The following is a 23,804-nucleotide window of genomic DNA, read 5'->3' on the forward strand; positions in this document are numbered from 1 at the left end:
ATTTGTTTTCATTCCACTTTCCTAAAAATCACTAGTTTCTTTGTACTTGCAAAAAAAAAAAAAATCAGTCTTCTTTAAAACGTTTTATACCTATTATATCCTTAATTTTTAGAAAGATCAAATTTTTCATCCAAGTAAAGGGGATAAATAAAGTAGGAATAATTTTCCAGATATAAAGAAGCTAATATATATCTTTATTGGTTTGCTAGTGATTCAACAGCGATGAAATTAACAAGAGAAATAAAATTTTATTTTGCTATTAGGGAAATTTTTTTTGGCAATGTTTAGTTTGTCCTCATCATCAGCAAAAATTCGAGAAATTTTTCAGTTCGTTTTCAAAGAGTGGAAAAGGAATACTGAAATCGAGAATATCTTGCAAAATATAGCAGATGAGAGCGCAAGAATCCTTCGAACCGAATTCAGCTCAGTATTAGCACACGCGAATTAGCAAGTATTTCTTCAAACATGTAAAATGACTAGCGCTTTAATACGATAAGTCAAAATGAATTTTGAAAATGTAGAAAAGGACAATATGAAAACCACTTTTCGCGTAACTCGGAGGCGAAAATAGACATGTTAAAGAGAAAAATCTCATTTCGGAAAAAGAGGAAATTAAGCACTTTTTTAAGACACCGAATGAAATAAGCACTTAAGAGCTTTAAAAAACAAAAACAAGCACTTTTAAGCATTACGCTACCCGTATAAGATTATTAATGAATTTAAAAAGGGTTAAAATAAACAGAAAAATTTTAAAACAAAATAAAAGTTTTAAACTGATTACTATTGTATAAACGAAGATCACTTAATGTATTAGCAATACTTAAGCAAGCAATAAATACAGTAAAAATTCGGTTTCAATAGGGTAGAAAACTAGCAGCTATGTAAAAATAATATTTTTTGGAAAAAATTATAAACAAAACAACTTTTACATATTCCTTTTTTTCTTTAATTCGAGAATGAATATCGTACATTATTTTGAAAAATTTACATAATTTTGACGTTTTCAACCCTTCAATAGTTACTGGAGAATAATAACAGTTAATAAAATATAGGAATATATAAGAAAACTTATACTGTGTCTTGTGAAATAGTGTTTGAGTATAAAGAATGACAATAAAAGAAAAAAAAAAGGGATTTCATTTATTACATGCAAACATTGCTCCTAAATACAATTGGCACCAACTACATATGATTTGATTCTCACTATAAGACTGCTGTTGGTTTATCACTTAGTTTGACAAAGAAAAAAATAATAATTACAAAAAGGGGAAAAAATTTTAAACAGTCTCTGCCTATAAGTATGAATATTGATGACACCTTTCATTTTTTTTTAAAAACAATATAAAAATACCATCCATGGGATTATGAAATGCATTTAAAACTCATTCATAGTCTCAGAATGGATACAAAAAGTATGGCTACAAATTGCTTTTGTACAAAGCTAAACAATGTCATGAAAGTTGGTGCCACTCTTGAATCCAGGAACTTGAACAAGCTCGACCCCTTTCCCAGTTCACACCTGAAAGAAAAAAAAAGAAGGAAATATTAAGATAACATACAGGTTAATTTTAATGCTAGAATGACCATAGCGATAATTCGGACCGCAAATCAGCTTTGAGAGTCGCTAAGTCCTAAAATAATTGCATCCAGAATATGGCAAAATACAGTTTGTCAATTTTAATTATGATAAGTTCTGAATTCTTTTAAAAGTGCATTACTATTCACAAGTTTTTCAATTGACCTCTATTTTGAGCTCTGCAACAAACTGAGATTACCATGTCTTTCTACACATAAACTAATTGTTTGCCCCTGCTCCAAGTTTTCTGAAACTACAAGCGAAAAGCACTGTCAATGTTCTTTCTGATGAGACAAAACAAAAGTTTTTTTTTTCATTTTTAAAATTTCCAATGGCAACGCATATTACATTTGTAAAAACAAACCAATGTGAAACAATGAGCAAACAATTACAAATATTGACGGAAGTCATTGAAGCCTCAGATGTTCTCTAGATCTCCAATACAGGGCGGTCTCGGGAGTCGTCAGAACCGGATTATACCTTTCGTAGGCCCTAGGCATAGCCGTTTTTGGGCCCTCCCCTCTTTTCAAAATATATGCTAAAATTTTCTTGCATATTTTTTTAAACATTTTTATTAATATGGATTTTAATTTACAAATTTGTTTATCGAACTTTATCTGCAATACCGACATACTGCCGATATTGCAGTTGATATCGATAATACCATTATGATTAGTTCGATCGATAACTATGTAGATGAATTTTTATTATTTTCAAATTTGTATGAACATAAATCTGCACAAGAAATGTTGAAGTCACATTGCATTAAGAATATATTTGTCGATTCTTGGATCAAATGCAGAAGGAGAAAGATCTTTCTCCAGATTAAAATTGATAAAAAAATTATTTGCGTTCAACAATGAATCAAGATAGTTTGGCATGGCTCGCACTTATGTCTATTGAATACAACATTTTGCGTTGTTTGGAATTCAACAGCATAATACAAGATTTCATTGAATCTAAAAATCGCAAAAAAGTAATATATTAGATCATAAGATTCTGCAAAATAATTTATTACCGAAAAATATAATATTTTTGTTTGTATCTTCATAATTTCGTGCAAAATACACTTGTTGCTAAATTATTTTTGTCAACAAATTTTTTTCTCCCAAGTTTTACGTAGGCCCTAGGCACGTGTTTATAGGTTAATCCGGCCCTGGTCAGAGCCACGAAGTGCTATGCATCAACGCAGACGAGATCTATTCCAGGGCTAAAGAGAATAGAAGGGCTGGTTCACTCCTTTGAAGTATCTCTCGCCGCGCCGATCCTCCGACGTCACTCTAGTGACGTCACTTTGGCTCAAAGCTCGCACTTTTACTTCAAGAACGGAGCGTTTGGCCATAGGTGAAAGCCCTTATATAGCGAGACGGAAAAGAGAAAAACCTGGTACGTAAAACATTTCATTCCAGCATTTTTTTCGAAAAAAAATGAAATATCTGTAACTATCAAGATTTCTTTTATAATTCTGGCATATATATAAAATTGTTCTTTTCCAAGATAAAGTAGATATTCTTGAAAAATTTAAAAAAAAAAGAATAAGTACTCCATCCCAAAACTAACTATAACTGAAATGGTTTTACTACCAGCCTTTCCTCTTTTCCGTCTCGCTTTCACCCCTGCGTTTGGCCTTACTAGCTCTAACTAATATTGGATCATTTCTTTTTGCGAGATATTCTAAGACATTTGTTATTTCCTATAATGACTTTCCTCAGTTTTTGCAGTGAATTTACAAGAATTTAAAACTATTATCGAAATGCCAGTTTGCGCGATTGCAACTTGCAAAAATTCTGATATAAAAACAAAAGGAAAAAGTATAATTTTTCGCGTGTTCCCTAAAGTAAATGAACAACTATGTAAAGAATGGATTCCGAAATGACACAGTTAATATAAAACAGCAATACGTTTATTCTGTCGTAAAGAACTTTTATAAAAATTCATTATCTAAATAGAAACCGCCTCGCTACTTCATAAAGAAAGGCAGGTGAAAAGAATTAAAAAATAGATAAAGTCAAAGAAAATTAAAATGTAAGTAAAAAGTATAAATAAAATATATAGTATATAGTTGAAATTCTCCTAATTTCATAACATATTTTTTAATGTAGTTATTCTAAATATTTATGATTTTTTTTAAAAATTATATTCTCTTCAATTTAAATATCTATAAATTATATCATCGTAAATTTAAATGTCTATAAACAATTGTAAAATTTCTAATGTCATTATGAACCTAAATTATTATTTTGTTTCAGTAATTAGCGTTTAAGGTTGATGTTTCCTAATGATTAAGTATGAACAAATTGCTATTAACGACATATTTTAAAATCAGGGATTCTAAATTTAACTTAACTTATCGTTATAAAAGAATATGTAGATAAAAAAAGTGTCGATATATGCCTTCATTTTTCTTAATAGTTATACTCGATATTTGAAAAACAGAGCTAAAGTATTTATCGTGTCATTTTCACCAACTAGCAAAACATTTTTATAAGTTTAAAATGGTATTTGTTTAAATATAATAACCAAGAAAGTTTTTTTTAAACTATGCTTATGAACGGAAATAATGTGTTAATTACGTAAAGTTTGAAGGCTAATAACCAGAAAAAGTCTAACTTATTTTTACAAAGAGAAAGATGCAAAGTTATCATATCTTTGCATGCGATCTCCGAGATCTGTGGACACAGTGACGTCATGAGAAGGGAAATCGTAGCTTCAGCTCTAAGAGCGGAGTGAACTAGCCCTTCTATTCTCTGTAGCCCTGGATCTATTCAGAGTTTCTCTCAGATCGCATAATGAACCAAGAGGGGAGTCGAAAATACTAATTGTACGGAGATGTTCAATCTGGCAGTCATGTTCTGTAACCAGCTGAAACAATGCCACTGCCTCATGTCTTGGGCAATCGGGTATATTAACAAGATCTTCACAACTCCAGGTCTTGGATTTAATCCTATCTTGTATTTGTGTTTTGAATTTCGACTTCAAAGCTTGTTTCCAGAAGAGTTTTTTGAGTGAAAAGACAGCCCAGAGTAATTTGCTTGCTGTAGAAGAGTACCCTTTCGTGCGAGAAGATCAGCTTAATGGTTCCCATAAATGCCGCAATGTCCAGGGATTCATTGAAACTTGATGCGTTTGTTTTCATGACTAATGTGATGAATTAACTGCTGGCACTGCATGACCTCAACAGATGTAGGAGCCCCACAAAAAAGTTTGTCATATCTAAAACTTTTAAGTGGAAAATACCAACAAATTTTGGTAAGTAACTTATTTCAAATCATGTGCTACTTTCTACATTCGTATGAAATTATTTTACGATGTTATAATTTTTCCTGAAAAAAAGTTTTTTCCCCCTATATATATTAAAAATACAGAATAATGTTAAAATTATTAAAAATAACCTTTTAGGTAGTTAAAAAATGTCAGTCGTTCTAACGTCAAGAGAGAAATTTTAAATAGAACTGAATATTGCCATATACTAAGATTGAATATACATATCAGAAATATTGTTTTATGTTTTACAATTTATTTAATTTTTAACACTTTTCTAACATTTTATTTTCTATTTAAAACATTAAACAAGAAAAAACTTTACCTTTTCATTCTTGTACTTTTACAGTATCTACAGCTGCAGGTTTTACATCATTCACTTTCCCATCCTTTTCAACAGAATTTGCGACGGCTTTTTCAGCTTTCTTTTTCTTCTTTTTCTGTGACTTAGGAGCTACCGATCGATTTAAAAGCATCTGCAAGCAAAAAATTATGATGATTGAAGTAAGGGAGCAAGGGCATTTAAAAACAATTAAGAAACCTTAGATTGAATTTCTCATTGTAAAGAAAATTTTAGTCATGAATGTATACTAATAGATGGATGAAGATATGAAGAATACATATCATTTAGATCACATCGCAAGTTCTCAGGAATTTTAATTTGAAAGGAATAGTGGAATCATTGTTGATTTTCAATCAACAAACTATCAATTTAACTATAGAGAGATGTCATATATTTAAAAAGTTTGCTAGATATAAATTTTTGAAAATGTATTTCGATAAAGCAATATAACATTTATGACACAGTTAATGTTTTTTATTTTATTTAAGGAAGCATTTTTAAGACTTTAGTTAAATTAATCTTAATCAACATGTTTATTTCAGCTAAATCAGGGTGCGTAGCCAAATCTTGCAACCAAAAATAAAAAAAATCTTTTTAAGTACTTTCTAAGCACTAATAGTAGTTGGCAGCTATAGGAAATGGACAATTTCAAATATTAGTCAAACAAATTAAAATGCTAAAAAAAAAAAAAAACACTGGCATTCAATAAAGCTTAGCAACATGGATGAATTTTTAGCACAACTTAATGGTGATTGATAATTTTGTTCACAAAAAATAAACTAGATCCAAACATGATAAAATGTGGATTTACATCTGTATCTGACAACTTGTCAGATGAAACTAATTTAGAACTAAAACAATTGTAAAACTCTTAAAAAAAAAAAGATAAAAAAAGAAAAAAGAAGCTATTCTAAAGTGTTAGTTTTTCCTTATAATTAATACACAATACAAAGCAACTTACTTTCAGTGAATCGTCTTCTACTTCATGAGTAGTTTCATAAATATCTAAATCTATTGGACCAGAAGTAATTTTGTGAGATCCCGAAGGCATAAGTAACACCGTGAACTTAAACTGTGCAACATATTCAGCTAACAAAATAACAATACAATATATTAGCTCTTTTGCATTAACAACAAATAATACAAATACTATTATTATTTCTGCACTTTCCAATTCTTTAATTTGTGATTGCTGTACAAAGAAAGGAATCTTAACTCAAAATTTAAAATAGCCAATCCCATTAAAATGCAGCTCTTAATAATTTTAACAACGTAAGTTTAACTGCATAGCTGTCGAATCTATAATTAGAAAAACTCTTTTATGCCTGACTTTTTTAAGTTAAAAGGAAAATAAAGTAATCAACTCAATAAATATAAACTCATCTGGCGGTTTCTGAAGTACTTTGTTGTCATGTAGAAGCAAGATTTTTAAAATTTTAGGGTAATATAAAACTTTGGGTAAGCTAAAAACAAGTTATACCATAGTTAATAACATAACAGATTAGTATTCGTAACATATTAAGAGTAGAAGAGTATTTAATACATAAAACAAATAATTTATATACCATTATAAACTATCAACAATTTAAATTTATAATAATAATGGGAAAAAAAAGAGAAAAAATTAGCCGTCTCTCCAAAAAAAAACCCTTCACTTGATAAAGCCAAATGAATTTCTTTTGATATTATTAAATTTCAAATAACCAACTTACATGTAAGTTACAGGGAAAAAAATGCTTTTTTTTTTTACAGTTTCAAAAAGATTTAATTATGATTCTTTTTTTTATTTTTAAACTGATCAGATCCTTTTGATGTTAAATTTTGAGCAAGTCATTTTCACCATATTATAGTTTTTATTCAGACTTTATGCTCCCTATTTTATTAGGCCAGATAGTTCCTCATTCTTCAATTCATTGCCTTTCTGACATTTGCACAACCTTGTAGAGAAACAACAGTCATCCCTACTAAAAAAAACAGAGCAATTGTATTTTGCAGATTTGGTTTAAATTGATTGGAGGAATTGCTAACTTGCAATAGGCATAGATGCCAACTTGGTTCGGACAGCAGATAAAAAAGTTCGAACAGTACTTTTTTGATGTTTGATTCTTGGTTCAGTAAATTCGATTTAGAGGGTTTTTAATCAGCACTACTTCTGAATGATTTTTAATTCCACCAATATCTGATCAAATGCTTGCGCCCAATGATATTAATGAAAACAACGAAGATAAGCAAAAATTATAGGAGGACATACTCAGATCAAGAATTTCAAAGCACAATTGAAGATAAGCAAAAATTATCAGGGGACTTAATCAGATCAAGAGTTTCACAGCATAAAAATGAAACATTTGTAAACTTAAACTAAAAAACAATTTTGAAAAAGTATTGAGAGGGATATTGTTAAAATTGTATCTAAAAACGAAAAGCACGTAAAGCATTCTTTAAAAGTTCATTGATGTGTCAATTGTTAAAATTATATCTAAAAACGAAAAGCATTTTTTAAAAGTTCATCAATGTGTCGGCACCATAATTTGATAAAACTTTTAAAATTTTCTTACCATCTTTTTCATATAATACAGTAAATGGTTCCACAAGTTTATGATTTACACACTCTACAACACCCATCCTTGCCTTTTTCTCATCTTCAAATGATCTGAAAAGAATTTCCATTTAAAAATAAGCATACACTGTGGAACCTCTCAGGAGCGACCACTCTTCGTTCCAAAGTAAATTGGTCGATGAAGGTTGGTCATTCTTAGAGAATACCTCCATTGACTTCAAAATTGTTATTAAAGGTAAAAGATTTTTCACAAATGATTTCAATTTAATACAGTTCGTGGTGCTGAAACGCCATTTCTGTTGGTCTTATGAAAAGACAGACCGATGATTGAAATATAGCATCCATAAAAATGATCCCAACTGATATAATCGCAGGTAAAAACAAATGTACCAGTTATGAGTAATGAAGCTATTTTAAGTAAATAAATTTTTTGTTTTGTTTAAGAGGTATGTTTGACATGCTTGTTTTTAGTGCACTCGAGGTATCGTCAAAAAGAGCTCTATAAATAAAACTGAACTCATTTCATCTCAATTTTATGAGCAATAAGATTGTTAAGTTGGTTTGATAATTTTTAAATAAAATAATCAAGAAACTAGTCAGAACCTTCAACACCATATTTTTTAAAATTATTTTGGCTGACCAGTTCATATTGCAGTCAGGGAGCTGACCAGAAGTTGGAAATGTCTTGGGTTCGAATTTCACCGTTCTCCTCGTCTCTGTACTATCTGTCTTTGTCAGTGTGGGAGCAACGACCACTTAATATGATGCCCCTGAAGGAGTGGTCAACAAATCTACCTTTCTGATAACCGAATGACAAATTTCAATAACTGGGTAGGCATTAGAAAAAAATTGAATATCACTTAAAATATATCTTTAGAATTTTTAATATTAAAACTATATCATACGAACAGGATTGAAAGAAAGTAATAGCTCAAAATTATAATGCAGTACAGAACCCGTTATCCGGAAATCAGAAAACAGGAAAACCAAAAAACCGGAACGAAATTCGATATTTTCCCGCCATTTAAAAAGATGTTTTTTTTTCCTCATAAGATTTTACGATTTTTCTTTCCTTTTGGAAAGATGTTTACCTTACTATCATTTTGGAAATAATCATTAGTGTATTACTTCGTTTTTTCTTCTTTTAAAATGATTTCCAAATATTTTTTTCAGTTGGGTTTAACAATAAAAAAAAAATGGCTCTTTGTAGTGATTCAGAAAACCGGAAAAATCAGTTATCCGGAATAGCAATGGTCCCGATCGTTCCGGATAATCGGTTCCCTACTGTACAATCTTTTTTCCACAAAATAAATCAAATAAAAATCTATATCATTACTTACAACAAAATATATTGTATTGCTCATTATCGCAAATTTAAGCTTATATGTTTTGTTTGCGAAACTGAAAAGCCAGTTTCAATTTTCTCCCCAGTTTCTGTGCTACAGTTCTATCATTCCTAATTGTATAGTTTTTTTTTCTGCTGAAATTCTAATAGATTTAATAAAGAATAATCCAAATTTGTATTTCTGACTATATATTGTTAGAAATAATTTTTACATATATTTCTTAAGTTCTAAGATTAGCAAATAGATTACTTTACACGAAACCACGAGTTTTGTACCGCTGTTTTTTTAAAATTAACTTCAGACGTGACAATTTTTCGATCATTTTTATTGCTTTATTTTTATTATAGTGCGATATTTTTACAGTGCAATTCCTATAAACTTCATGATTTTACTATCACTTTTTTTTCTAGTACAGTAAAAGATAGCCGGTAGCATAGAAAACTGATTTCCAACGTTAACACCTACGTTTAAGAAATTCGCCTGTTTCTCATTTGCTTTTTTTTAAATGACAGCATAATTTAAAGAGCAATTTTAATAAATGATATGCTTGCATTATAGCTTTTTTCTAAAATTACGGCATTGTGAAAAAGCTCGATGACTGAAGATTTTCAGTTTTAAATTTTTAATATTGAGTTAAAGATATATTTTTCTTTTCAGTGGAAATAATCATTCGATAAATTTACAATTTAATCTTATTTGATGAATGCTTAGCAAGGGGTCTGTTTTTTTAAATTTGAAATAATTATAGACACATTCTGAGTATGAGTCTGCTTAACTAATGCTTCAGTGGTTTTTTATCGTTTCGTCTACTATTTTTTCTTTCTCCAAATTTCGACGTTTTTAATATGTTAATCATGATTGTCGAAAAGTATGATTGCTTACAAGGATTAATGGAGGAAAAATTAATGTCATAAATAAACATACCTTACAGTGAATGGCATATTTCCAAATTTCTTTTCAACCTCACTAAAGAAAGCTGAAAGAAAATTAGAAGAATTAAAATAAATAATATACAAATACAGAGAAAATATTTTTAAACTAGTCAAGAAGATATTTTGAGAAGAATGCCAATAATATCTTTATATTAGAGAAGTTCAGTAAAAATATTACTGAAATTAAGTTACTCCTGAGTTAGCCGAACAAAAACAAAAAGTAATTAATAATTTAGATCTGCATAAAAATTCTATTAAGCATTGATTTTCTTTTAAGGTTCAATATTTTTGCATACCTGCCAACATGGGAGAAACATATATATAAAAAAAGCGGAGATTTTACTACCGACATTTTTTTAGGCTACGAGTAAAGTTTTGATATATCATGCATAATCATTTAAGTCAAGAAATTCAAAATATAAGCACTTACATTTAATAAAGTGAAAAATATGTATATAAATCTAAATCAAAAGATTTTTTTAAAATCATTATCTATAATTACTTAAACTATAAACACTCAACATACTGCAGTACTGGCAATAGCACCCTCTGTTGAGGAATAGAGAAGTATTTTTGCCACCAGCGAATATTTTTTTATAAAAAATTTCTTTAACAAATATGGAGAAACTATACAGGTAAACAGGAGACTTGGTAGGTATGTTTCTGTTTCTTGCTGTAAAGTTGATATTATTCACGCAGGTCAAAACTTGAAGAAAACAGATAATTTTAATTATTCCTCATCAAGAAACAATATTTTTTCAATTTCAAAGCATATGCTAAACAAAAATTTGATATTACAAAATGGAGATAATGATATTTAAAGAAGGGTTTTAGTGCATTTGGATATTGCAACAATTTTGTACTTGCAGATTATAATATTATGTATACTGGTGAACATTTTGGGCTTTGTTCACACATTGAAATAATATAAAAATTTCAGGAAAAAAGTAGACTCTTGCTAATCTGTAAACATCCAACTTTCTTTTCATTAGATGATTGTGAATTTTTTTCCCACACATAAAGCTGAAACATACATACACACTCTAAAGTAATACAAGAAAAACCACAAGTCTTCTAATGTACAGCACAAATAAAAAAGGACCAACCTGAACAACTTTTGAACTAATGATCGGATCTTCACGTTCTAGAACTCAATCTTATTGGTTCGAGGAGGTGACCTCAAATATGCTAAATTAATAAGCAAAGACCGTATTTTAAGTTACAAAATCAGACACAAAAACGTGCTATCTCTAAATAAACATACCTTGTCTTTAGTTGACAGATTTGGATTTCTGACCCCCACAATAAATATTGTGAAATATGGTCCCGATAGTTGGGTTAGGAGAGCGCGCCAAAGTTTGGAGCCATTAATGTTAAATTTTATTTTTAGTGTATTTTGAAACTCAAAAACTTTGTAAGCGAATTGAAAACACACGATTATAAAATTCATTTATCAAAGACAGACACTAAAACATACTTTCTCTGAATAAAGATACCCTTTTTCCCTTAATGAACTGCAACCTAAAGATTAGACCAATAAAGGTTAATTATATTTTTTTGCATATTTTGCCACATTTCGAAAACTTTTGCAAACACTTTTAAAATTCGTTAGTCCAAAGATAATTCCATGCAAAAAAATAAATTATAGTAAATATATTTTTAAATTTTATTTAATAATAGTTGAAAAAATTTTGCATTGCAAAGTGAATAATTTTTTAGATCAATTTAACATATCTAATATTACATGACAAAATACAAAATTAAGCTTTAAATTAAATTTTCACTCAGCTGAAGAATTTCTGAGAAATTGAATTTTAGAAAAGAAATTTAATTTAATTGAATTTTAGAAGATTTACACACAAAAACCCAAATCTGTTGAGGGAAAAAAAAGTCATGTTTATTGTTTTTGTGCCTGATTTCATAACTTAAAATATTGCCTGCACATATTAATTAGCACATTTGAGGTCACTTCTTCCAGCCATTAAGAATAAGTACCAGAACGTAAAAATCGATCATTAGATCAAAAGTTATCCAGGGTGTTTTTTTTTATTTGGTGCACTGTATCAAAAAAACTATTAACAACAATTTCAAACACCCTAAAAAGCATAACAATTTGCTGTATTTGATGATCAGGAAATTAACAAAAACAAATAATTTACAGACACACAGACAATACATAAACAGCCTTTAATATAAAAACAATTCAAGAGATATAAATGTAGAATCAATTTTTTTAAAGAACAAAAAAGAAAGAAAAAAAAATTCTTACCCCGAGAGGCTTTCATTTTAAGTTGATAAACTTCATCAGTTTTTTTAAAAACAGTCGTCCTAGTATCCATTTCTCGACCCTAATTAAAAAAAGTGAGCATTTAAATTTTTTTTTTTAAACGTCTTATTATTGTTCATGCCATAAAAGTATCGATGATAAACTTTACCTTTCCTTCTCCTGTGCTTACAAGAACATCTACAGCATAGACCTCATGTAACTCAAACTCACATTTTTCATGTTCTTTCCTGAAAAGAATAGTTAAAATCTTTAAATTTTGGAAGCAGTAAGAAATAGATATAAACTTCTAGAACAAAGTTAATAAATGAGAATACTGTAACTTCTGTGAACATACATACAACCAGTACAATCTATTGCCAAATACGATTTTCAGTTTAAATTTAAAGAAACACGTAGAAGATTATTCTAAAAATCCTAATTAAGAATATATAATTAGTAACAGCCATAACTGTTCAATAATAAAACGTACTATAATAAGTAATAAAAAGTACTGTGTCATCATAATGAAGTACTGGGGTTCATTCCATAATGGCTGTCACAACAATGACACTTGGTTTTAAAATAGTGGACTCTCAATTCCCTGCCAATAAATGGCTGTTGTAAAACTGGTGTACGGCATAAGTAAAAATTATGTTATAAATAAAAAAGACACATTTTTGTCCTTACTTTATTAATACCAAGAGAATTTTTTAGCATCATTTTCAACAAAGCAAATTTCAAAAAAATCTAGCAACAGACAAATAAGCAGTATTGATTATTTTATACCATGAAAAATAATAAATAAATTCCTTGAGAACAAAATATTACAAAAGTATAAGTTAAATAAAAAATTAAGATAACAAAGGGAGATTTAAAAAAAAAAAAAAAATAGATGAGACAATAACATGATTCTGAGCATTTTTTAATTAAACAAGATTTACAGAAATGCTAAAGTCAGACCTGTTAACCACAGAAATTTAAATAGCTTGCGACTTTTTTTAAAACCACGCCATAGTGAAATAAGCAAAATAACAAGTGTATATATACTTTAAAAGTAAATTCTTCCACTCTTTAAATTTATAAGTAATTTTTTATTTATAAGAATTGCAAAATAATAAATTATTTTATTTTTCAAAAAACAGTTTGAGTGATCGACCAGCTTTTTTCTTAAAAACACACCAAAATTTTTTCGAAAGCATTTGCTTTGGTAGTCAAAAATTTTTCAAGTTTGTTTTGACTAAGAAGAAACTTAAGTACGGATTTGTGAGATATGGCTAAGTATTTTAGAACAGGTTTTCATGCCTGTGAGAGATGGTTAATATTGCCAACTTAACTTTGGCAACACACTGTAGGTATTACTTTTCCTGCTACTGACTACATATCTTTTTGTAATGGAATAAAATGCGTAACACTGCGGAATACATTGTTCATTGTTTGATAGTTGTGTACATCAGTTTTTTAAATTATATCTACATTTATTTTTAAAATTAGACAGCCATCTTTGTTATTTTGCAGAATGATTTACTTTGATTTATGTGTCTCAACGAGGTAACAGACTGAGACTTTGTTCCCATTGGTTACAAACAGTTGGATACAACAGATTTCATGAATATTTAATAAAATGCATGTAAAAACATGAAAAGAGGAAGAATAATTTTTGAATAAACTTGCACAAGTATAACCAAACAGTCTATTTAAATTCTTCTATGGCACACTATCCATATTTAAATATGAAATAACAATCTTAATAAATGCACAGAAAATCAACCATTATTAGTATTTTTGAGATCAAAAATATTACACTTTATTATGAAATTTTTGCTCGGTATCTTGTATATTTCATTAATAGTTAGGGATAGCAAATTTATCATAAAGGCTAAGTTTTTGTCAAATCACTCATCGATATTCAATACATCCTAAGAACAAATAATAATAAAACAGATTATTTAATATCTGGCTAACATTATTTATTCTGTATCTGAAGAAAAAAAAGTTTCTGTCTGCAATTTTAAAAACATATATTACTTTTTGGTTTTATAATTAGGATATCAAATCAACTATCAAAATATTCATTAAATGCAGGAAGGAGAGGAAAAGACAATGAATTGCAACAGATTTATCTAATTATGTAAATTACATATCAAGATAATATAAAAGGCAGAATGAAGTTTAAATATAACAATATAATTTAGTAAGGGTTGTGGAACCCCTATTAAATAATGCCACAGGAAAAATTTCTGTCAATTTTTCAACAATTTATGATAAAGATAAATTTGCATATTTTCTATGAAATAAGACAACAAAGTAGTACAGTAAAAGACCCAAATTTAAAATTAGAAAAAATACAGATGTAATGTTAGATCAATGAAGTTAAAAAATAATAATTTTATATCTCTTTTAATATAACACAGTTGAGCAAGCTTTTTGGCTATAGAAGCAGAAAAACATATATGTGCTATAAAAAACTGGTTACAGAAAACTTGACAAAATGATATAACAAAGAACTGAAAAATTGGAAAGAACATTGATACTGTGTGTAAAATAGCATTTAAGTAAGATCCAGATTTCTGACAAATAATGGTTCAACATCAAGTTATTAGCATTACTGCTATTTTACAGTTAAACCAACAAGGCTATCAAAAATCAATAACAGAAAGGAAATTCTAACCTTTGAGCTTCTGTGGGGTTTTGAATAATTGATTTTTCGCCATCTATCCTAAATTGTTTTAATTGATGTGAAAGCATGCCTGGAAAATATAAATTAAACATCAAGCAAGAACAAAAATTTCAAATGCAACATTACATAAAACAAATATTTATATAATATAATAATAACTTTGTTAGAAATATGTAACTTAAATCAATTTTTTAAATTTAAGAAATCTAAAAAACAGTATAAATTTAAAATGCTCAACTACATTAAAAAATACTATTAATTTGAATACACAGAATAACATACCTTCAACTGGTTTACACTTATACGATTCAGCAACTTTTTGAATAGTGTCCGTAACAGAATTATTCTGAAAGGAAATTAACAAAGCAAGAATATTACTATATGGAGAAATTTAAACTTACACACTTTTTAACTGGAGGCATAAACTTAAGTGTTCGATTATGCCTATTTTTATGCAAAAAAACATACAAGACAACACATGCTAGATTTCACGGTTTAAAAGAAAGAATTAATGTAATCATTACAAAAGAAATTTTTTTAAGGGAAAAAAAAAAACTTTTTTTTTTTATGTTCTTTAAACCTAAATTAATCTATGTTCCCTAGACTTTATCGGTATTTTAATTAACTTCCCAGACATTTCCAAATTGATAATATTTCCTAACTTTTCCTTATTCTGAGACAATCCAAAGTTTAAACCACAGAAAATGTATTAATTCCTTAAAAGAAATTAGCATTGTATTAATGTATTTCTACAACCTTTAATATTCTTAACATTTGATTTTTTAACTTATACAAGACCTAACCATGACTGTCCTCTGATGGGTAGTCCAATATAGTTCACAGCATGGAAATTGTAATGATAGATATTTTCTTTATCCTTTCAGTGAAGATAAAGACCGGTTTATTATGCAAGAAATCTGCCATGACGAGACACTAAAGATAGCACTTGTCTTGCAAACTTTATAAACCAGTTTTTATTTTCAAAATTTATTTTTGACTAAAGAACTAGAACATAAAGAAACGAAAGTCAGATAAATTGGAAGTCTAGAAGCTAAGAAAATTTTGACATTAACTTTAAAAATAATTTCGAGATAATGATGCCTGATGTTGTACGTAAAACTAAGCAGTGCAACTTGCCAATTTTTAATAAATTGACTTGCAATAATCTTAAATAACTAAACAAATTAGGTTAAAAAAAAAAAGTAAGTTTATAAAAAATAAAGTTACAAAGTTTACATAACTCTGAAATAAGTCCCTTTAATGCACTGTTTAACCGGAAAGCAACACTACTGCATCACATGTTGTTCACCAACAACCTTCTAGAGAGTGAATTCTAACAATGATGCTTGTAATTTATGTTTGTGAAAAAAGATCAGTCATTGTTTGCATTTGCTTCATGCGTTGTTTCAAGGTAAATAATGCATTTATAATAGCCTGGAATTATATATCTATAAATATCCATTTTATTTTCTAGCAATAAATCTACAAATAATTCAATAAAATTATAAATTAACAATTATAGAAAAACAAGCTTTAAGAGCACATTAGCACTTATTGAAAAAAAAAAAAAAAATGATAAAAAGGAAAAATAACGAAGAGCATGATTTTATGATACTGAAAACAAGAAAAACTTTCTTACATCACCACCAGGCTTCACTAGCCTTAAAGCAGCTTCAGCTGCATAATAAGCAGCATGTAGTACATCAGCTTTTCTTCCAGTCACTTTATTGTCCTAAAATATAAATAAAATAATTAATATACATAAATTAACTATAATTAAATTCATAGATTTCAGCATATGAATTTAAGAATTAACGTACCTTTGAGGCTCCGACGACAATAGTGTGCGCAACAACAGCAATAAAACCATCGATATGAGCACCCAAATCTCTGAAATTACACAAATTGAAATAGTTACATAATATTTACACATAAAAAAAGGAACATCATTGAACTACTAAAAATGTTAATAATGAGATATTTATGAATTTAATTTTTTAGTAGTTGTACTTATAGCTAATACCTATAAAATTTTTTTGTTTTGCTGAATAAAGAACTAACTACTACCAAATATAATCAAGCATAGTTTTGTAAGTGAGGAAAGAATGTGATCTATAATTAAAAAGAATGGTTGAAAACTCAATTAAGACTATTTTGTAGACAAGTAAATTATAAACAAATGTTTGTTTTTAAATGCTGCTTCATTGGATGGAATGCATCAAAAATATTAATATTTAATATGAAAATTTATACATTATAATTAACTGATCAATGGGACAAAAAATATTGCCGTTTTAAAAATGTTAATATAATAATAATAACAAACTTTAATCAAATTACAATTTAAAACTACAGTTCTTACCTCCTATTAAAATAAAATCTATTCTGAGAACATTTCATTTTATAAAGTGGCTGTTTTTATAAACTGGAATATCTTCAATTAAGGGGAGGAAAATTTCAAAGTTATACTTTACAAAAACAAGAGAAGCTAAATTGATTACGGCATTTATATTTTATTTTTACTGAATCTTCATGGGTTTTATATTAGCATATTATCTGATAAGTTCATTTTAAAATAATTTTATTTGTATTCTACTGTCTGTGTAAACTTAAATTGAATGATTGATGATCACTGACATTAAATAAGTACATTACTATTTTTATTTTTAACCGTCCAGTTTTTCTAAGAATTATAATCCACATCTGTAACTTGATTCTTTTAATTTGTGGGGAGTCGAATGAATTTGTTATCTGCTTTCAAAATTTTAGTGGATAGGTTTTAAACATCCAGACAAACAAAACTATGATTTTCATCTTTTGAAATTTTTATCTTTTGAAATTTGATCAACAATAAATTTTATTGGAGGCAGGTTTTAAGCATGCTTTGATATTGTAATGATCCTTTTCTTGCAGATTTGATTTTAAAAACCAGCTGAGTTTATAATTTAGTGTTTCTATTAGTGGCAGCTGCAGCATCAATAGTAAAGATATCACTAGCGGGGAAAAAAAAAAAAAAAAAAAAAAACTAAGTTTTAGACCTATAATTTTATGTGTGGTTTTTTCCAACTTTCTTAAAATTATAACAAATAAAAATAAGAAAATAACAGATTAAAGGAAGAATCTCTTGCACGGAAATATTTCAAATAACTTTTGTAATTTTTTCAAAAATTTTTTTAAGCTGATTTTATAATTTTTTTTTTGTCACAATAAGAAAGGCACCAAAGGAGATAAATAAAAACTTAAACCACACATCTTGATTAGCAAATTTTCAAAAACAAATTTATAAGAATTATTGATGCTTACAATTTAACCATATCTCCATCAGCTAATATATAATCAGGCTCACTCTTCAGAGGTGAAAAATGGCATATACAATTATTCACGGAAACACATGTGGGGAAAGCAATTCCTGAAAGGACAAAAAGAAAAAAAAAACTGTAATTAAAGAAATAAAAAATACAACATAGGAAGTAAACTAAACTATTTTGATTACTTGTTTAAAATGATTTTCAGCAATGTTCTAAACACACTTAAGACAAGTAAGTGAGAATAAAATGCAGTATTTTAGATACAACTATAAATTTTATAATAACTAGTAAAAAGAAAATAAATAAGCCTTTGGTAAACGGTTAGTTAATGACAACATATCAAATATTTCAGAGATAGGAAATCTTAGAGATTTTATATTCACCAGCAAAATATACAAAAACTATCATACACTATTAATTATAAGTTTAAATTGACAGCAATATTTTCATTTAATTTTTTATAACTGAAATGAAAGAAATTTCTAGTTAATAAAGGATTCTTTTCCAACCTTTTTCTTTTTTTTGCTACTTCAGGAAATTTTCAATAACATGCACAAAAACTGGGATAATTTCATTAAATGAAAAAGCCAGTAGAAGCTGGTAAAATCCATATGAGTTATACAGGAACAATTTAGCTTTAAATCTAGAAAATATATTTTCTCGGCAATTTCAATTTAATTAAAAAATAACAGATGTAAACAATGTTTACTAGAAGATACCATTAAGTGACATTTTCAAAAACTATTTTCCAAGATAAAGGACATGTTATGGTCACCATAAAACATTGCTGTCTTCTTTGTTTAAATTCATTCAACTGTTCTTAAACCAATATATTACAAATAGTTATATAATTATTCATTGAGTAGGAGGCACAAGTAAAAAAGTTATTAAACTTATTAACCTTTTTTCATTTCTTTCTCCTTCTTGAAAACTTTCCCAGTTTCTTCAATAAGCAATTGATCTCCAGCTTCGCAGATTGAAATAACACTGGCACCGGGGTGACATTTTTCTATTAATAGGTTTAATACTCCTAAAAAAGAAAGTGCACAATTTTAATACAAACCAATTGATTTCTTAATTTTTTTTCTTCTTTCATGAATACCTAGGCTCCACGCCAGTAAGACAGGATAGGTAATGTTCCACAAATGCCACTAAAATCATACACAAGGGACACAAATTTGTAGTCATGAAATCGCAATTTACAAAAGAGTATTTGAACTGAATTTCACGCACTTAATGAACCTAATTAGTTTTAGGGAATTTTATAGATGGCAAATAGTTTTGGATGTGATAATAAATCATTTTTGATATAACAAGAACCACATAACATGAATTATGTAATTGTAAGTTTGATTTTCCTAAAGTTCGTCTAGCATATAAATTTTTTGACCTCTAAATGAATACTTAGGTGGTCCTATTGGACCACTAAATTTTCACTGCTGGTGTGAACCCTACGAATACCCATATAATATAACAAAGTTTCAATATTCTATCAAATACATAATTAAAAATATTTTGCTAAGCATATTTAATACGCATTTATTATTGTTACTTTCAATGGAAGTTGTAAAAAAAAAAAAGTAAATCCAATGATTTAACAGTAATAAGTTCATGTAATAGCAACTGAAAAATAAACTAAATGTATTTCTAAATAAGACCTTTTAAGGTTAATTATTTCTTGTAATTTAATTAGCTGGCAAAAAACCAAAACTTCAATTCATGTGAAAATATTTTGGGAATAAAATTGAAGTTAATTATTTTTATAAATTTCATATAAAAATAAGAATAAAAGACATTTAAAAACTAGTACAATAAAAAGCTTTACAGGAAATATGTATTAAAATTCTCTTCCGAAAATTTAATTGAGCAAAAATGTATTCATTTTGAAAATCTGTAATGAATCGAATCTGTATCAAATTTAAAATATCAACTCCCTTGTAACAAGTTTGCAATATCCATCCTCGTATCTGCTTCAAAATAGCGAATCCAAAACAATTGAATACAGATCAAGTAGATAGAAACTAGTCCATGTCAATACATAATAGAAACTGACCAGAGTTCATACATGATCAAGGTAGTACTTGCTTTTTTCGATATTGATAATTACTTAGCCCAAAATTATTCAATTCCAAAATAAATACAAGATTGTTATACATAGGATTACTTAAGATTTAAAAATAATTTTACTACTTAATAGAGTTATTTTTTCGTTACTTTAATACTTCATAAATGTTGTATTCATTTAAAGTACTAAGTACTTCAAATACTTAGTATAAAATATCAGAAACTAAATTGGGAATATTGATGATCTAGGAATGATAATTTCAGGGCTTTAATTACACATTTAGGTAAATAACTGAGAAATTGGTTTATGCAAATAAAATTTATATAGTTTATCAAATTTTTAATTTATTCAATTATAAAATTTTAATTATTAGAATAGGATATATTTGAGAAAAGATGGCTAACTTCACAAACATAATAACCATGAATAAAAGATAAAAAAATTACAAAGTAAATTTTACAAGTATTATAATTTAACTTATAAAAAGAAACAATAGAAGATTTTATATTTCACCAGTCATATTTTGAGACAAGAATTAAATTTCTATGACTTAATGTAAAAAAAAAAACTTAAAAGGATTTCATACCATTAATAAAATGTTTAATACCACTTAAGCACATAAATAAAAAATATAATAAATATATAGATAACTGTATATCTCTTAGCTAATTGAAAGTTTTATTACATAACATAAAATGTTACTTAACATTATATTTTGTGAATAAAATTTTTTACTGCACATTTTTATCTATTCTTGTATTCTGCACAAATGCAGCTTTATAAATGAATATCTGTTTTATTTAATGGGACAGTTATATGTAATCAAATTTTTTCACAATTAGACCAGGGGTTCTAGATTACATCTAGATAAAAAAAAAATAAAAATAGAGAAAATATTTTTTTTTTAAAAAGATAGAAAACACACACACAAAAAAAAAAAAAAAAAAAAAAAAAAAAGTGTATAGAAAACTATTTTTATATCAAATGTTAATTTTTTTAAAAAATTTATCCTGAATTTTAATTTTGTTTTTAGTTAAATGTAGAGTTTACTTTTAAACTACTAATCTTGTATTGCAACAACGAACAGTTTATAGGTTAAACCTAATGAAATAGAATGTATTATAATAACAAATGCTATAAAAATTACAAATGTTTCAGGGGTCAGTTTAGAAGAAATTTGGATAACGGACCCTTCACAAAATATCTCTTCATAAAAACGGACCCTTCACATATTTTAACTTAAAAACAGACCCTTCACAAAATAATTTATCTTCATCATTGTTTTGTTAATCAAATAAACCCTTCCCAGGAAGGGGAGGGGGAAAGAAAGACGTTGAGTAGTATAGGCTAGATACCAAATATTTGTATGTAGCATCTCTATTTCAGAAGCAGCAAATGCTGTTAATTTTTTAAAATTAAATTTTTTTAAAACTATAATTTTACAGTGTTGAGCATAATCTTGTACGTCTTTACAATTTAATTTAAAAGCTCCTTCTTGAAAAAGTTTTTTGCAATAACAGGACCCTATTTGCACAAATTCACAAGTGCAGGACCCTGGTTGAAAGAATGCAACTTAACGTTTATTTTATATTCACAAATTACAAGCAATTTTTTCACAATTTTACAAAAACGGACCTTTTTTCAAAATGTCTGGACAGACCCCTTTGTTTGCTAAAACACTTAGATAACATGTACCCAACGAATGTACGCACCCAAAAGGTTACATTATGTTTACAATTATTATCTCATTACAAATTAAGCTATAAATTACTGCTTAATTTGTGCAAGCTATTACTGCTTAGTGTAGTAAATAAATCAATAAATATATAACTTAATGTCTAATTACAGGGTTCTCCAAATCAGAAAACTGTCAGTGAAGTTATTGTGAGAACTAGTTTTGTTTGTTAATAATAAACTTAGTCTCTCTGTTTAAGTAACACGAATGCTCTACTTTACAGAGCTCATAGAAGTAGATAAATTTAAAGATTTAACTCAGAAGCCTTTAGAGGCAACTTTCAAGTTATATCAAGAACTTGGAGATATTTCTGTACTGTGATCTGTTGTGGCAACTACAGTCGCCAAATAGATTTTAAGCTTGCAAATTAAAAAAAAAAAAATATATCAGGGTTCTGTCTAGGTTTTTTTGTGAGGTACCTATTTTGTGAAAATTTAGACACATGTGAAAATTAAAAATATTAAAAAATCAACACAAAATGTGGTAAAAATATGGATTTATCATTTCTTATGGGATACAATAATAAAATTTTAAGAAAGAGTATTTTGTGAAACTACCGTTTTTCCCAAAGCTGAATTTGTGAAGGTACCGCTAAACGGTAGTAAATTTGGCCTGGACAAACCCCTGAATATAAATGTTTGCCTAGAGTTGGTTATGAGTGATAATTTTCCAGTTGGTCCCTTTTTGTGATGTTTATTATTTTATAATTACTCCTGGGCCACAGTCCAGAAGTCGCAAGACTTCTGCCATACATTTTGAAAATTCTTGCTATTTGTTTAAGAACTTATGAAGTTTAATCAGTTCAAATATTCTGAAGTGGCTTGACTTTCTAATGCTCATAACCACAATTAAAGGTATATTAGAAAGGTAATCTTCAATGACAGCTTTTTATAGTGCATCATGTTGAGAGTTTTTATTAAGATTGAAATTCAAAAGAATGAAACTAAACAGTAGTTTTTAAAGTCGTATCATATTACAGCTTAGGATAAGTCACAACCTGAAGTGTTAAAGGTAATAAGCCTGAGATTAACCCGGTTGTAATTTAATCAGTTGTAATTAATCCTATTTCACTATATCTATAAAAATGTGAATTGTGAAATGATGCAAATTAACTAACAAGGACATAGGAAAATATGAAATCTTTATTCGTTTGAAATTTTCAATATGCTAAGATTTAAACTTAGATAATAAAGATAAGCTCATAATATATAACTGTAGGAATAAATATCTCTTTATTATGTATTTCACTAAATATAATTCTTTGTATTTTTTAAATACTACAAGAAAACCAGAAAACTATGGGATGTATTTTATATATATTTTTAGCTAATAAAACACATGGTCTCCCACAAGAGCCAGATGCTCCAGTATCTAGTTGGTTCCGATAGATCTGACCAAAAATGTTTAATGGATCAATTAAGATACTTTTTAATTATACGTACTATTAACCATTTCTGCGGCCATTTTATACTTGGTAACAACCAAGTCTTGAGCGATAGTTGGCTCTCCGGTCTCATCTTTGTCCGCCATTTTCAAGTTTTCAACACGATTCACAAATTTCAAAACACAAATGCCATTGAAGAAGTTGAAAAGTATCAAGCAGAAACATAGGTGCAAGGCACAAAGCAAATTATAATAAGATTGAAACAGTCTCAAATGGAAAATCTACATAAGGCTTCTTTTAGTTCAATTAAATGTTTTAAATATTGATAAAAAGCTAAAATAAATTATTCACTTT

The 23,804-nt window shown here is 27.9% G+C and overlaps 1 protein-coding gene across 1 annotated transcript; it reads right to left on the bottom strand.

Annotated features, from left to right (window-relative positions):
• Positions 1-1,119: 1,119 nt before the first annotated feature.
• On the bottom strand, positions 1,120-23,672 carry LOC107443363 (proliferation-associated protein 2G4). The gene is made up of 14 exons (XM_016057212.4): positions 23,509-23,672; positions 19,168-19,296; positions 18,262-18,367; positions 16,779-16,848; positions 16,598-16,690; positions 15,241-15,304; positions 14,950-15,028; positions 12,451-12,529; positions 12,285-12,363; positions 10,008-10,059; positions 7,736-7,830; positions 6,142-6,269; positions 5,163-5,313; positions 1,120-1,519 (listed from the first exon to the last, which is right to left on the bottom strand). Exons 1-13 carry the CDS (start codon positions 23,594-23,596, stop codon positions 5,167-5,169), a joined length of 1,209 nt encoding a protein of 402 aa, XP_015912698.1. The 5' UTR covers positions 23,597-23,672; the 3' UTR covers positions 1,120-1,519; positions 5,163-5,166.
• Between the last annotated feature and the right edge of the window lie 132 nt (positions 23,673-23,804).

This window comes from Parasteatoda tepidariorum, chromosome 3 (assembly GCF_043381705.1).
Source record: "Parasteatoda tepidariorum isolate YZ-2023 chromosome 3, CAS_Ptep_4.0, whole genome shotgun sequence".
NCBI classification, from domain to species: domain Eukaryota; kingdom Metazoa; phylum Arthropoda; class Arachnida; order Araneae; family Theridiidae; genus Parasteatoda; species Parasteatoda tepidariorum.